Source organism: Lithobates pipiens, unplaced genomic scaffold (genome assembly GCF_037356315.1).
Source record: "Lithobates pipiens isolate NorthernLeopardFrog02 unplaced genomic scaffold, aLitPip1_a1.2 Scaffold_23, whole genome shotgun sequence".
NCBI lineage: Eukaryota > Metazoa > Chordata > Amphibia > Anura > Ranidae > Lithobates > Lithobates pipiens.
The window spans coordinates 60,548,020-60,565,576 of NW_027507785.1; the positions used below are offsets into that span (position 1 = coordinate 60,548,020).

The following is a 17,557-nucleotide window of genomic DNA, read 5'->3' on the forward strand; positions in this document are numbered from 1 at the left end:
AAGGAGGTAATTCTTCCCAATGACCACAAGTGTAAGGACCATTCTTCCCACTGACCATCACACTAATGTATCACGAGTTGTACATTTCTAATTTTTAACAGGGGTTCCCCGAGACTGGAGAACTATTTCAAGGGTTCCTCTGTGTTGAAAAGGTTGAGAAAGGCTGCCTTAAAGGTTTGAACAGTACTGTACATGTTACAGATGGAAAAAAAAAAAAAAAAAAACCTCAAAACTCATTAAGGATACACAATGGACACTTGTGGTTTTCAATAGTTTTATTGAAAAAAAATGATAATACCAACAGCTCTGCTCCAACTCTGTACAGAAGCGATAACCGGCGGGATGAGTCAAGTCTTCTAGGAGACTTTTATAGGTGCCCTTTTTGAACTCATGCTCATAATTAGGCAAAATTAAAATATTTTTTCTGAAATGAAACAAAAAAACAAAAAACAAAAAAAATTAAGTCCTTACACACTGTCCACAATTCTAAAAAATGGCCCGAAACTGGAAAAAAAAAAAAAAAAAGTGGGGGCATTTGGTGAATGGACACCAACTGGGTGACGCGCCTGACACTCTCTGAAGTCCTTGGAATATGGTCTTTTAAACAGTTGTTCCAAGTCACGTGATCAGCGCACATCCTGCTCGGAGGACTGGCCATGTGGAGGGATGGTCTTTTGTGTTAGAAGAGCAGAGCGCCCATGCTTCCCACTTCACTCTGCTCTTTGACAAAGATCTCAAAGTATTGGTAGATGATGGTGACGGCTAGCAAAATTCCCGTACCAGAGCCGATGGCGCCCAAAAAGTCTGCCAGGACAGAAAGGGCGCCGATGCAGAGACCACCGAACGCAGCAGCTGTTGGGATGTACCTAAAGAAGAAAAACAAAAAGTTGGTTAAAATGAACGCAGAATGCAAATATTTATCTGGAAGTGAAACAGTCAATGGACACAGCTGTTTAAAGCTTCCTCCTATTTGCTTTTTTTTTTTCAGGGTCTGAAAAATGGCACTTGCCCATTGGTTTAGATCCCCTGAGCAATTTACTGTGTGCATCAATCATGCAATACAGTAGAACTATAGACAAAACTTTATTTTGAATACAGTAAAGGTGGTTACCAGATTTTCCCTTCTGCCATCTGTGTCCCATTTGGGAGATTTCCCTTCACTTCCTGTCCCTTAGCCAAACAGGAAGTGAGAAGAAATCCCTGCCAATTAACCACTTGCCTACTGGGCACTTTTCTCACTCCCTGCCCAGGCCAATTTTCATCTTTCAACACTGTCACACTTTGAAAGACAATTGCGCGGTCCCATATGACAATTTTTTTTCACACAAATAGACCTTTCTTTTGGTCTTTTGGTATTTATTCATTATGGGTTTATTTGCAAAAAAATAAAAAAAGACCAAAAAAAAGATTTGTTATAAAAACTTCCAAACGGGTAGTTTTTATGCTTTATCAATGTCACCTCATCAGCACACATTAGTGATCAGTGCCAATGCCACTAACACAAGCCAGTTATCGGGCTCTCATGCTGTCAGCGCAAAAAAGAAATGCCGATAACCGGCCTGTGTTTACTTCCGTGATCAGCCGTCGATGGGCACAGCTGATCACATGGTAAAGGGCCACAGAGACCGGAAGGGGGGGGTCACACGGGCAGCGTGATCACAGGAGGACATCCATCCCAGCAAATTAAGCCCACGCTGTAGCCATCTTTCAGCTATATTGCAGGAAGGGGTTAAGGGTAGCCCTTGGGGACTCCCAGGTCACCAGAACTAGTATCCCCAAATGGAAGATTTCCCTTATATTACTTTCCTTGGGACAACCCATAATTTGGGATTTTTACACTTTCATTTTGAATAATGGTAAACAGGACAAATAAGGGGGGGGGAGGGGGGCACAGGCAGCAATAAAATTTGACAGGTGTTCTAATCCAGTGTTTCTCAACTCCAGTTCTCAAGGCGCCCCATGTCATGTTTTCAGGATTCATTTGAGGGAAATCCTGAAAACATGACCTGTTGAGATGACTTGAGGACTGGAGTTCAGAAACGCTGTTCTAATCCATCTCCACTCTGATACTTAAAAATAAAAGTTTTGCCTTTAGTTATACTTTAAGTGGAAGTTTTGCTGTGTCTTTACCTGCTCCCACTCTCACATCCTCTATTAGTAGGAGCCCATGTGATATTCTGAAAGGGAAGTTGCATTGCAATGAAGCAACTGGTCAATTAACGTTGCATGAAACAAGAGACTGACTGGCTGCTGTGGGTAACCCTTCCATTTTTTAATAATGAAAAAAAAATCCTAAAATATTTCAGAGTGAGGAAGGCCATTGAGGCTTTGGCCACTCCACTAGCAGAGATTAATTTTACATGCCATACACTCTTGTATAAAATAAAAGTGTCCAGGCAGGCCCTCTTTGCTGCTGCTCCATGCCCTTTTATTTTTGGTACAACACACCATATACTTACCTGATCAGAACTAAAGAATGTGCCCGTAGTCAGTTTTGCTACCATGCCCCCCTTCCTAGCCCTGCTCTGGCTGACACAACCTACATAGACAGGAATAGTATTTCCCTACTAATATCTGCCAATGGGCCCATGCCCCATACTTAACCATATATGCATGCCCAGTGCTGCTACGTATAGACTTTTCTATGAAACAGAAAAAATCCTCACCAACGTGCTGGAAGTGAAAGCTGGAGATCGCCATAACAAGTCTAAGCTCAGCCCCTCCTGGAATGTCTGCTTTTTAAGTTAATATTTAACGCAGGGTTTGTCAGCCAGGGAACTTCCAAAGGATTGCTATGGGTTCCTTGAGCAATGAGCAATTTCTGCCTCTCAGAAAAATTCCCACTGACACCATCGATACTTTTAGCCATCTTTAAGGAGCATTCTTTCCACTGACCACACACCCATGTAGATTTATAAATAGACAAACTTAACAGGGGTTCTCGAGAGCAGAAACGTATTTTAGTTTTTTTCTGTGTTGAAAGGGTTGGAAAAAGCTGATTCAAAGCATAAGTTCCCCTATGGGAACATGTTACATGTCCCACCCACTTTTTGGGTCCTACATTTAACATGTCTCTATTGCTGCAGCCACCATCCGCTGCTTATTCTCCCTGTGACAGAAGTACTAGCTGTCACTTTATGAAACAACGTTGTCGTGCGGTGCTCCACCCATGTCATTCATACACAGAGCTCTGTGAATGAACTACAAGTCCCCATATCCTTTGCTGCTGTCGGCCTGTAGGTTTCAATGAACTACCACACAGCACCGTGGTAGTTCATCAATTTGATTCTTCCCATCAGAGGATATTGACTTCCTTGAACGAGCAGATACACCGACAGGTCTACAGGAGACCTGCATGATATCAGTGAGCTGCTATTATAAATGCAAATTTTTTTTTTTACCTGCAAAATATGTGCATTTTTTTAAGTTACCTTATTCTTTAAGCCATTTAGTACTTTTTTGAACAAAAACGTAAAAATATTATTTATAGTGGACTGAATAATTGGGGCTCTTTAGCATTCACACACATTTTAAAGTGGAAGTAAACACTCCTATTTTCAGTCAAGGAAACTGCCATCTTGGCCCCTAATAATTCAACTGCCATAACTCTGCACATGATCAGTTATGACACAAGCCATTGGATGGTTTGAAAGTTTGGTTGAGAGCACAATCAAGTTAGCATTTCCGGCATGCCGGGAATGCAAGTGCTTTTTTAAACTGTGTTCACTCCCGCTTTAAGTCATCGACTGATGGCTAAGCTTATGCTTTGCTGACTCACCTGTTGAGTTCATGCACCATGGAGGTCTCCCTGTGGCCTCTCATCACCATCTGCTGCTCTTTAAGCTGCTTTGCAACCTGCAGACAAAAACAAAAGCGTTCATACTCTTGGACCTTACAGCAACAGTACGAAAGCATGGTCCTGGGTTACAAACTTACATCTTTAGCAGAAGAACCAGACACTTCAATCCATGTCTTGGAGAAGAAGGCGCAGGAGCCCAGCATGAAGACTATATAAACGACAGCATGGACAGGATCGTCTAGTACCGAACCAAACGACTCCGGCGGCGAGAGGTAGTAACAGAGGCCGCCTACAGGGTACGCCCTAGCCGGACCACCAGTAGAGGTATCCTAGGAGATACAAGATGGAGGCCCATAACTACATTTTCTTGTACAAACGTTAGATGACCAGCAAAACTTTAAACAGCATACATCAGATGCAAATTCTAAATTTGTAGATAGAAGCTTTTTGCAACTGAATGTATATATGTTTAGATGGATAAAACATTTGAAAATCTCCAAATACAACAGGTTTAGAAATGAGCTCTGAGCTTCCCTTAAAGTGATCCTTGCAGCCCAAACTGGAAAAATCTTTGTCCATCATTCCAATTACCTTTTTTGAAAATCTATGCTATATTAAAATTGCAGCATTTAAAAAAAGCCACTAACTGATCAGCTCCCCGCTTACCAGATATTCAATTTACATATTGGTGATGTAATCAGTGACTTCCCACAGCATTTTGGGAAGGATACAGGCATGGTAAACGGTAGTAATTACCCCTACTGTACCACTATATACACACATACATTAACTTTAAATATTCATAATTTACTAAAACTTTGTTCTGCAGATTTATTCACTTTGAATAAACCGATCTTTGCACCCCCACACCCACTCTTGTACCAGCTAGACTAGTGGCAGGGCCTGCCCTCACAATCTACGTCTGGCAATCCCAGAGTTGTACAAAAAAGAATCATCTGAATTCCCTTTAGCTGTACAGTCTTTTAACTCTGCATTAAATGCCTGTTGTAGTGGTTGCTTCCCCCCCCCCCCCATTATTGTAGTGGTTGCTCATTTGACCTGCCACTCTGAGTCACTATACAAACCAATTAAATACTGCAAGGAAGCAATATTTGTGTTTGTACGCAGTTTTTTTTTTTTTTTTTTAAATACGTTTAAAATCACAGCATTTGCAGACTGCAGCAGAAATGTTATATCTTAAAGTGATATAGCAGCAAGGGCCAATGACTCCTGCTGTGGCACCTGAGCCAATGGAGGAGGCAGAGAGCCAAGAGGGCAACTGTTCTTGTACACATTGCTGGAGCAAGATAAGGCTTAGGTATGTATTGAGGGGGTTAGAGTGCTACAAACGGAAAGCTTGCATGAAGGAAAAAAAAAAAAATTCCACCTTTAGAACCACTTTAAGGGAAATCTGAGTCAGTTCTGAAGACATGAAGTTGCACATGTCCCTCATATGATTATATATCATAAGCTTGACTTGCATGGGCTTGATCTTCCGCCAATAAAGGATTGCTTTAACAGAAAGCACCAAATATTTTTACAACCATGGGGCACGGTTACTGTCACAGGATACTCACCGACCAGGTGCCCAGGAGGTTGACAAGCAGGTTCCCGCTGAATCGGGCCGACAGCATCTGAGAGATGACGTACAGATTGGAAACCAGAGCGGACTGCAGGATGATGGGGATGTTGGAGGTGTAGAACAGCTTAATGGGGTAAGTATTGTATTGGCCACGGTAGCGGGCGGATTTAATGGGTAGGTCCACTCTGAAGCCCTGCAAGGAGACAAACAGGTTAAAACTATAAAATCAGATTAACAGAAAAATACGTTTGTGGTTTATGTTTATCCTAAAGAATGGGTTAAAGATCCTGTGTGTATAAAGACTGCAGGCAAATACTCTGTACACACCTGGAAGTATATAACCACAGCGAAGACAAAGATGGTGGCAATGAGGTTCATGAGGTTGGGCAGGTTCTGGCGGTAGAAAGCCTCTCGGAGAGCGCGGACTTTATCAGTACGAGTGGCGAGCAGGTGGAAAAGAGCGATGATGGCTCCCTCAAACTCTGTGCCTGTGAACAGACAACAAATTAAATAACAGGGAACACACTGAAAATGTTGACCATCCTAATTTAAAATGATTTATAATAGAGATTTAGAGGTCCTTTTTTTTATAACGTATATAAAATAGAATATAAATCTGTATCCTTGCTGCACAATTGCTATTACAATTATAGGGGGAACCATGCAGTGAGTATACAGCTTTCAAAACAGGATCTACAGACCGGCCAAGAAGAGCAGTGAAGTTCAGTAAAAACACTTTAAATATTCAATACAAAACTATAACCTTATAGGACTCAAACTTTTAATTTATAATCACGCAGATGAAGGTAATCTGCATAACGACAATCACATATAGTGCTAAAAAGAAAATTAGGTACGCATTATACCTCTGCCAGTGTTTACTGTAGTAGGGCTGAAAGCCTTCCATACGATGGTCTCACAGATGTTGGTAGCAATAAAGAGGGAGATTCCAGAGCCTAAACCATAACCCTTCTGTAGCAGCTCATCCAGGAGCAGAACAATGAGACCGGCAACAAAGAGCTGGAAATAAATATAAATTGTATAAACTGCATAGAGAATGGGAAAGAATTCAAGTCCTCAGAAATGGCCTGAACCGATAGCTTACCTGTATAGTGATGAGAAGACAGATGCCAGCACCCATCTCTGAAGGATCTCCGTACATTCCTGTCATGACATAGACGATGGCTTGGCCAATTGTGATGATCATACCGAACACTACAAGAAAAGTCGATAGTTAAATCTTGCAGATTTTAGAGGAAAAAAAAAAAAAAAAGAAGTGAAAAATTATTTAAAGTTGGGCTGGAGAGGGGAGCGGCATACTGAAGGTTTTTTACCATAGAATGCATGAAGGTTAAAAACCTTCAGCACCACAAGCTAAATGTACAATGTGGCCGTGAAATCAGGTAGGAAGAATTATTAATAAAGCGGAAATGTAAACTTTATAGAAGCAAATATACTGTATAACACTTGATTTGCCATCATAATGTAACTTACATTTCTGTGCCCCATTGAACAACGCTCTGTCTTTTGGTGTGTCTCCCACTTCAATAATCTTGGCACCAGCCAGAAGCTGCATGATGAGACCAGAGGTGACAATTGGAGAGATACCCAACTCCATCAAAGTACCTGAAAGCAAAAAGGAAAGGGTCAGAGGAATTCAAACCTGGGAGTTCCTCTACCTGATAACACACTGAAGAACACAGGAGCAGTACTGTGTTACCACCGATGCGGCAGCCTGTATCTTCTTTAACATAAGGAAAAACACTTTACCAAGCTCACATCCATAGCAATTTGTATGGCTCTTGGCCTTGTTCATGCTACAGGATTAAAAAACTCTTAATCATGCTTAAAGCTGATGTCCAGGTTTCCTGTCACTTTAAATAGTTTGTGTGGACCTTCCTGTCTCACACCCGGAACAAAATAGCAATGGTGAGGAGGAGGGGCAGGCCGATGACATCACAATCTCAAACTGGGCCAGAGGCAGCTTTACGTTCATTAATCGCCATTCATAGACAGCTTTGTATTCTATCTTGTTCCAGATGTGAGACAGAAAGGTCTCATCTCGCACCCAGAAGACAATGCTGTATAATGTATGTAGCTGAGGCTACAGTTTATACAACATGCCCAGTGGATGCACAGGTTAGTGACTAATAGTTTGGGCCAGCTTGGCCCAAACTATTTAAAGTAACAGGAAACCTAGACTTTAGATCTATTGAGACAAAGTCACTGCTCACTCAGGGCAAAGTGATAGGGTCTGCAAATAGTCCCTCTCCCTGGCATGTATACTTGCCCAGGCAAGCTCCTCTGCCATAGTGCCAGGGACCTCCCTAATGAAGCACATGACCTCATCTAGGTGACAAGGTTTGGTCCTGAGTAGCCAAGGCCTAAACGCTGGTGCTGGGCTAGGTGCAGACATCATTCCTTTGCTCTAAACGGGCTAATAATCAGCATTTCTTTAAAAGCCACAATAGAAATGATTTACTAAAGGTAAATAGACTGTGCACTTTACAAGTGCAGTTGCTCCAGAGCTTAGTAAATGAGGGGATTCTATACGGACTTCCATCATCCAGTCAGGTGGAAGCAAAAATGCTGTTTTTTAAAAAAAAAAAAAAAAAGTTTACTTGCATGTGATTGGGTCTTCTTTGCAAATAAAGCTGCACCTCATTTACTAAGCTCTGGAGGAACTGCACTTGCAGAGCGCATAGTTATTTGCCTTTAGTAAATCTACCCCAATGTGTAAAGGTGGCCCCTACAAAATACAGCAACCTCAAGACAGACAATTCTTAAACTGGGCAGTCCTAATTCCATGTAATAAAAGCAATTGGTATACCGCGACAAACGTGAAAGTGTTTGTAAAAAGGAAAATTTCTTGCTTTGTTCCCACTGCAGATTGAGGAATGAAAATTAAAAACTTGGTCGGCTGTCATGCAGTGTTCACAGAACGGGTCCTCTACATACGAGAAGGCACTAAAAGATTCAATTTTGTTTGCGCCAGAGAATTATTAGTGAAGCTGCAATACCTCTGTTAGAAGCCAGGATTACTCTCATCCAGTAAAATGGATCTGCAGAGTCTGATGACATAATACCAAAGAGGGGAATCTGGGAAAACAAAAATGATGCAGATTAGAAGCAGAAACCTTCACACCAGACACAACCACCATTTAAGTAGAGATTTGTAAAAGTGCCAACCCATCGTTAATAGGAAATGGGTACAAATACCCGATTGTAGTAGTCCTTTCCACCACTGCCAAAATTCCCTGCCAACGCAGTGTTGGAGGGGCAACTTCTTCATCTATTGTATTTACATGTTTTTATACTTGGTGACAGCACTTTCCCTTTTCTGCACATCTACCCTTTAACTTCTTGTCTACCAAGGTACATTCTAAAACTCATAAGAGCCAGCAAAAGGCTTTTTAAAAAGTGACCGGGCAGTTCTACAGCCACCCGAAAACCTTTACAGGGCCCTCAAAGGGGACAACCACCCCCCCCTTCCCTGCTGGTAGTTCCTGGGCTCTCCCATTTTAATAGACCCCCAATGCAATGCCTCTATAAAGAGGATCTGCCACCTGCTCACGCAAGGGACCATCAAACCTCCCATTTTTTTTTTTTTTAACAAAAAAATAAAGGTATAATATTGTGTTTGATTGCACTAAAATTCATAAAATGCATGTTTATAATGAAAATGTGTTTGATAAATAACTGCGCAAAATGTTTGATGCAGGTTGGGGGGTGGTTGTGCGACGAAACTGCCCCAGTAGACAAGAGGTTAAAGAATGAGTGCACCACGTGACCATACAAGATCAAATGCATATTATTATTTTTAATAAACAGGACAGTGTTTGCTTTTAGCATGCCAAAAATACTTTATTTTATGATGTGAGTCCAGAGGAAAATGCTTTTATTAAGACATTGGCAGTTCCTTCTGTACTTAAAGATCACCATCATCTGTGTACTTACCTGACAGCATACTAAGAAGATGAAGAGTGTGATGGCTGTCCATAATACTTTTTCTTTAAATTGGATCTGTAAACACAGAAAGTAGATGGAAATCAATGTAAAGCAGACCTGCACCCCCAAAATGGGCTTTAATCCCCAAAGTACCCAGAGGAAACCCACACAGCCACAAGGAGAATATGCAAACTCCATGCAGGTAGTGTTGTGGTTGAGATTTGAACCGACTCTAGTGCTGTCAGGCGGTGGTGCTAACCACTTAGCCATTGTGCTGTTATAAATACCAGTTTATCAACACAATGCTGTAGACGGAGGCAATATATAAAGAAGAGCTGTAACACAACGACAATAAAGTGGCTGCAAACCCTTTTGTTTTTTTTATTTAAAATAAAAAACATGTCATACTTACCACAATTGTGCAGCTCGTTTTGCAGAGGGGCCCCCGATCGTCCTCTTCTCAGATAACCCCCCTAGGAGAAGCGCTTTCCTGGGGGATGGTTACCTTGCGGGCGCTCTCTGAAGTCCAGCATTCGTCTTCCATAGACAAATGCCGAACTTGGCAGCGCCATTGGATTTGATTGACAGCAGCGAGAGCCAACAGCTGCACCCATGCAGAGGGGCAGCGCGTCTCCTCTGAGGGAAATACGGGGCACAGGTAAGTAAAATGGGGGTGGGGGGGGGGCGCGGGCAGTGACTGGCAAGATGCATTAAGGTGAACCCCTTTAATACAGTATTCCTAACATTGAGCAAACTATAACAGTGCAATGGCAGAGGAGGATGGTAAAGGGCACATACCTTTCGTTCTGGCTTTTGGATTTCTGGCAAAATTGCACAGAAGGGTTTAATTACTTCAAGAAATTTGACTGCAAGAAAAAAAAAAAAAAAAAAAAGCTAGGGGTTAGATCATAAGCATATAAAAGGTTTTACTGTATGCGAGTAATTTTCATCTAGTTTGGCATTATTACAATGAAAAACAGCTATGTACTTGAATTTGACCTTCATATCGGTAATAGAGATGATAGAGAAATTCAATCTTATTTGCATTCACAACTTAAACATTTGAGGAAACTAAGTGGCAAACAGCCTCATGGCAAACTACCAGATGATATACTGGTGTCCGAATCCGGAAATTCGGTCAAGAGGTGCAGCAAAACTGGTCTCCAATGTGAGGGGTAAACCTGAATGCGGATATGTTACCAAAGACAAGGGGATCAGTCAATATTTTACAGAATCTTGACAAATGACTGTAGGGGGGAGATTTGAGCCCCACAGCTGCCTTGTGACAGAGATACTTTACAGTTCTGCCCTGTCACAATAACAATCCATTGTGTTAGTATGACAGGTACATGTTCTTTAAAGCGGAGGTCCACCCTAAAGTGGACCTTGCGCTCATCGGAACCCTCCCCCTCTCAGGCGCCACAATTGGCACCTTTCAGGGGGGAGGGGGGTGCAGATACCTGTACAGTACAGGTATCTGCACCCACTTCCGGGATAGCTCTCTGCGGAAAGGGGCGTAGATTACGCCCCTTTCCACAAGTGCCCGCCCCTTTCCGCAAGTGCCCCGCTGCCTGCTGGGAAACACACAGATCCCAGAGGCAGCGGGGACCGTCCTTAATACGCAGCGCGACTCGCGCATGCGCAGTAGGGAACCGGGAAATGAAGCCGAAAGGCTCCATTTCCTGATTCCCATACCCAAGATGGCAAGGGCAGGATCCGAGAGACGATCTAGAGATCGGCTTCGGGTGCCGACATCGCGGGCGCGCTGGACAGGTAAGTGTCACTATTTTAAAAGTCAGCAGCTGCAGTATTTGTAGCTGCTGGCTTTAAAAAAATAAAAATAAAAAAAATAAACGCGGAGTCCCGGCGGACTCCCGCTTTAAGGCATGACGTATAGATTTTCATATTCGGATTCTAAGCCATTACCATCAACACTTGTGCTGAGCAGCCCGAGGTCAAACACAAGTATGTGCAATGTCTTTACTTGTATAACATGATCAGAGCTGAGAAGATTCAGCAATCCATAACACTGACTCATAACATGGGGAGCATTGAATCAATAGGGAGTATGGATAGTAGGGATTGCAGGTCGGCACCAAATCAATATGGAGTGCGGGTCGGCACCAAATCAATATGGAGTGCGGGTCGGCACCAAATCAATATGGAGTGCGGGTCGGCACCAAGCAACTCACTAACCCATACCTCAGATTTTGGTTGTTATGAGGACTTGCAGTCACATTTAAACAAATCCATATTTAAAGTATGGAGATTTCTACCAATATAAATTCTTTTTGTCTGATTTTAAGACTTGGTACAGGAACCTCGCATTCCCAACACCTAACACACCAACTCCAACTGGAATTGGTTAAAAGTTAATCAAAATATCAGCTTTATATAATCCACAATTTGTGCAGAGCTTCACAACTCTAAGACCCTTTTCACACCACACCGCCCATTGCATTTGCGGCGCATTTCGGCTGCTAGCGGGGCGCTTTTACCCCCGTTAGCGGCCACGAAAGGGTTAAAACCGCCGGCAATGGCGGCGTTTTGCCGGCGGTATTACAGCGCTGCCCCATTGATTTCAATGGGGAGCAGCGGTGGAGGAGCGGTAAACACACCGCTCCAAAGAAGCTGCTGGCAGGACTTTTTTCTGACGTCCTGCCAGCGCACCGCTCCAGTGTGAAAGCCCTCGGGGCTTTCACACTACACACAATGGTGCAGCTTCTTTAGGGCGGATTGCAGGCACTATTTCTAACGCTATAGCGCCTGCAAAACGCCCTGGTGTGAAAGGGGTGTAAGTAGCATGATCAAATATGGTTACATTTAAAAAGCTGTAACATAGGAAGTATTAAAATGTATCACATCAAAGTATCCAATGTAGCGATCTTCCCAATTTTTTCCTAAAGATGCTGAACACTTCTGATCTGGGGGAGGAATTAGTCTGCATGCTCACTGTAAACTAAGCTCCTACTACATTTAAAAAACATATTTGACTGCATCTGGTGCAAACCAGCGCTTAGGCTGTGTGCTACCACTGAGCTCTATATTACTTGGATTTTCATGAACCTGCATCAAACATGAAGCAAGCAGGATATTTTATTTTTAATGCAACGCACCTACAGTGCGTGACCAGGTCTGTACTCCTGGATTCCATCTCTGGGATGTCTCCACATCCAATACTGGGACTGTAAGACTACTTTCACACTGGGGCATTGCAGGCGCTGGCAGTAAAGCGCTGCTATATTTAGCGGCATTTTGTCCCGCTAGACAGTAGTTTTAACACCCGCTAGCGGCCGAAAAAGGGTTAAATCCGCTCACAAAGCACCGGTGCAGCTGTGCTTTGCAGGCGGGTTTGCAGCTCTGCCCCATTGTTTTCTATGGGAAGGGGCGCTTTAGGTGCGGTAAATACAGCGCTCCAAAGATGCGACTTACAGGACTTTGACCGTCCTGCAAGTGCACTGCTCCAGTGTGAAAGCCCTCGAGGCTCCATCACAGCAGCGGCTGTTTCAGGGCACTTTGCAGGCGCTATTTTTAGTGCTGTAGCGCCTAAGTCCATATGATTGTGTGTAATATGTGTGTGTATTTCTTTTAACAACATTCAGGTCTTTATATGTTGTAATATGTGTATATACAGTAGATGTGTAATACAAACCACGAATGTGTAGTAAAAAGATTTATCTGAGCATTGAGGTCTTTATGTGTGGGGTGTGTAATCATATTGCATAAGATGCAGTGGCAGTCATGGGTCTTGAAAGGTGAATTTTTTTTTTTTTTTATGTTTTTTGTTTTGACAAGACACGCTCATCTTCATAAAGAAAAGGTGATACTTCCCCACGGTAATGATACTCCTCCTGAGCGGTCAGGTGCAGGATGTGCAGTTGCTCAGCTACCAATGTGAGGAGCAGATAAAGGACAATCCTCCCCTCCATACGTGCACTTTAAATCAGTCCAAATGTATTGTATCTCAATAAAAGTACAGCAGAGGTAGATGTGTTTCAGCTGCAGAACGGCCTTGTTCACAACCATGAACAAGGCAGCTGTACCAGAAACGTGTCTACCTCTGCTGTACTTTTATGGAGATACAATAAATTTGGACTGATTTAAAGCGCCTGTATGGAGGGGGAGGATTGTCCTTTATCTACTCATCATAAGCTCATCTTCCCCTGAGTTTATGCCTCATCGAAAAGGTTGAAATAAAACTTCATCACTGCGTGTTCATCGCGCCGCTTCAGCTTTTGGGGAAAAAAAAACAAAATTCTATAGACACTCATACACACCTACAGAGTGCGCAGCACTGCTCAGGCCTCTACTGAGTCCATACAAAGAGGATAACTGACATTCCACCTCATATGTATAGGAACCTAAAAACTGGCAGTTGCAGCAGAATTGTTTTTTCTTCTCCCTTTTTACATTTCATGTAGTGATACAAAGTAACAGTTTTAAAAGTTTCAAACTGTTACTTTGTTTCACAACATGGAACAAGAATGCCTGTTCTGGGACTCCATATTCCAGTGGCGTTTGTGAGATATATATATATAGATATATATATATATATATATATATATATATATATATATATATAATCTCTATATCATGCTATGAATCTTTATTTTAAAAAAATCCATCTTCGTGTACAAATAATTGATCCAACAAGCAACACTCTGCTCTCGAGGCAATGCTTGAACATGGATTTAGGAAGTAAATATTAGTCACATTATACAGGAGATCTCATCCTACGTTTTTATGGTTTATGATCTGTGGATTGGTTGGGAGCCCACGGTTGATGTAAAAAAATAAATAAAAAAAATTGAAAAATCTCACATTCTGTCTCCAGCTGTATAACTGAGATAGTATCAATGGTGGGCTCCTGGTCATACATCCTGAACCTCCACTGAGCCATCTCTAAGAGCCTAGGCCACAAGGAGAAGACGGGCAACCTAACAAATATCAGATAAGGATATGATCCCCAATGCAATGTCCTTTCATTCCAAAGTGCAATTACATACATGTGTTTAAATGGTAACAGGGATGTTTGAAACGGTACAGTCACTACCACTGTTACCATTTAAACACGTGTATGTAATCGCACTTTGGCATGAAAGGACATTGCATTGGAGATCATATCCTTCATTATTTGATACGGATTCAGGATGTATGAACAGGAGCCCACCATTGATACTATCTCAGTTATACAGCTGGAGACATAGCAGGTAACTTGCCCGACACACACACATATATATATATATATATATCTCATAAACCATAAAAACATAGGATGAGATCTCCTGTATAATGTGACTATTTACTTCCTAAATCCATGTTCAAGCATTGCCTTGAGAAAGAGCAGAGTGTTACTTGAAGCTGTACAGTGTTGCTTGTTGGATCAATTATTTATACATGAAGATGGATTTTCAATATAAAGATTCATAGCACGATACAGAGATTTCAGTGTGTGTGTGTGTGTGTGTGTGTGTGTGTGTGTGTGTGTGTGTGTATATATATATAAAAAAAAAAAAAAAAAAAAATCAGCATGTTTAGTTCTCTGGTCTCTATTAAATCAATGCAACACAAGGAAAACTGACATTCCACCTTCTACGTAGAGGAACCCAAAAAAATGGCAGTTGAAGCAAATCTTCATTTTTTTTTTACCCCAATTTTATGTAGGGATACAAAGTAACAATTTCAAATGTTCCAAACAGTTGCTGTTACTTTGTATCACCAATGGAACAAGAAATGCCTGTTCTAGGATTCCATATTCCAGAGCTGTGCGTAATAGAAATAAATATATATATATATATATATATATATATATATATATATATAATATCTCCCCTGTCTATCTATACTCAGGTCTGTACATACTGTATTGTAAAAAAATAAAAAACAGCGCTATATATATATATATATCATATACACACATAGCAGCATTCTCATATATATATATATATATATATATATATATATATATATATATATACACAAAAAAAAGGATATATAAATTTGAGCACTTAGGCGTTTCCCTACGAATGTCAATACTAAAAATATTTTATATATATATATATACACACACACGTATCCCTCATCTATGACATATAGGGGGTCGGGTGATGATGTACGTGTCCCCCCCCGTACACAGGGCAGACATCCGGGCCTCTGTGTGGTTGTAGTAGATGAGAGCCGGGCTCTCTCTCTGTCTCCCCTCCCCCCGGTACTCACTGCCCATGTTGGCGGCTCGGAGCGGTGTGCAGGCGCCGCGCTCTCTCCTCGGACTGACTGACCGCCGCCGCTCTCAGCTCTGAAGACTCTCCCGAGACACGTCACCGCTCCCGACCACCGCTCTCACACACACGTCAGATACCGGAAAAGAGGGATAGCGAAGCCAGCCACTTCCGCTTCCTGCCACGCTCAGCGGCATTCCACACAAGGGCAGGGGGCGAGCGAGCCGCCGGCCATCTTACGTCCTGGATAGCAAGTCTGTAAGTTGGGGCAAGATCCAGCAGTCTATTGCAAAGTGCGTAAGATTCAGCACAGCCGCGACTTTACTGATTTACATGTTCTGCCACAATCATCTTTTTATTCGCCCTAAATGTCGTTTGCATAGATTGTGTTGTTGTAGTATTGCCCTGTTCTAAAATGGCGCCAGCGATAAGTACGTAATTTCCGGCACAGGGGTTCGGCTGGGCGAGCGAGCGCTGACTAGCGCTTCTGCCATTGGTCCAAAGATATGCGTCACCTTGAAGGTGTGAGGCGCCATGTTGGTTTTGGGCAGAATCAATGGACACGTCCTATGTATACAGGGGTGGGGGTAGAGGCAGCACAGGGATGTTCCACCACGTAGTATATTTGTGGAATGGGAAAGTAGTAGTCAGCCAGGTGTTACAGGAGCTATTGGCTCATAGATAACATACTCTGATACAATTTAAAGGGCCAGTGCTTCCCAAATTTGCACTTTACTACTCATTATGATTTATATGGCTTCTACTTTTCTTGTGGAGAAGGCAGCAGCTCTATAAGAAGCCAGTGGTCAGCTCCGCCCACCACACTCCACCTATACAGGAAAGAACATGTGTAAAGGATAGCTACACTTTTGCTAAAAGAAAATCCTAACCCCTTAATCCAACCAGGGCCGGCATGTGCACAATGGCAGATTGTTTACGTTCTCTAAGCTGACTGTCAGCTGTGTTGTGGAAAGTGGAACCCCCCCTCCCCCACTATGCATCCCAGGGCCACCCGTCCCTCCTGAGTCCCCGGGGACACCCATGGTGGGTGTCAGTATACATAGCTCCCAACTGTCTACGATTTCAAGGGACTGTCCCTGATTTGGAGCAATGGCCCTCTGTCCCTCATGCCTGATCTTCCTCATTTGTCCCTAATTTTGGTCTGATCTATATATAGTTGTATATAAAATGCACTTTTTATCTTTCAAAAAGTGTTTCCCAGTGCTAAACCTTTTTTTTCTGATTTCTAAATTGCTGCATTTGTAAATTCCAAAAGCCAATATAAAGGAATAATTAAAAATAGAAGTACTAACGCGCAGAACCAAAGTACTATTTCATAAGAAAGTCAGTGCAACAAATTGTCAGGAAGCTGCCAACATAAACAAGTGATCTCTACACAGTTAAGGTTATTAAAAAACAATAATATGTGGAGCTACCTCACTTCTAATAATTCTAAGAATACGATTATTAAAGTGGTTGTAAACCCTTACAACACACTTTGACCTACAGGTAAGCCTAGATTAAGGATTACCTGTAGGTCCAAGAAATATCTTCTAAACCTACGGAGATATTTGCCGAAAGACAGGCATGCGCTGTAGACAGCGGCGCGCAGGCGCACTGAGCACGGCATCGTCAACGACGAAGATGCCGCGCGTGTCGGCTCCCGTGCGCATGCGTGGGAGTGACGTCATCGCGGCTTCGCCGAATGACAGCGGCGGAGCAGCGAGACCCCACCGAGAAGATGGATGCGCCGGACTACAGGGGACAGCAGTGACTTCGCTGGCTCCTGTGTCAGGTAAGTGACACATAATGGGGTAGTATGCGATGCATAGTAGTCCATTATGCTTTGCCTTTGCAGGGAATGAAAGAGGAAGTAAACCCATCAGGATTTACTTCCTCTTTAAAGGGGTTGTAAAGCTTTGTTTTTTTATTTTCTAAATAGGTTCCTTTAAGCTAGTGCATTGTTGGTTCACTTACCTTTTCCTTCGATTTGCCTTCTAAATGTTTTTT

The 17,557-nt window shown here is 42.4% G+C and overlaps 1 protein-coding gene across 1 annotated transcript; it reads right to left on the reverse strand.

Moving 5' to 3' along the window:
• Positions 1-257: 257 nt before the first annotated feature.
• Positions 258-15,710, reverse strand: SEC61A1 (SEC61 translocon subunit alpha 1). Its single transcript, XM_077451724.1, has 12 exons — positions 15,546-15,710; positions 10,128-10,195; positions 9,339-9,404; positions 8,402-8,480; positions 6,876-7,007; positions 6,487-6,596; positions 6,248-6,401; positions 5,709-5,869; positions 5,377-5,574; positions 3,937-4,128; positions 3,779-3,855; positions 258-866 (listed from the first exon to the last, which is right to left on the reverse strand). Exons 1-12 carry the CDS (start codon positions 15,550-15,552, stop codon positions 680-682), a joined length of 1,431 nt encoding a protein of 476 aa, XP_077307850.1. The 5' UTR covers positions 15,553-15,710; the 3' UTR covers positions 258-679.
• Positions 15,711-17,557: the final 1,847 nt, after the last annotated feature.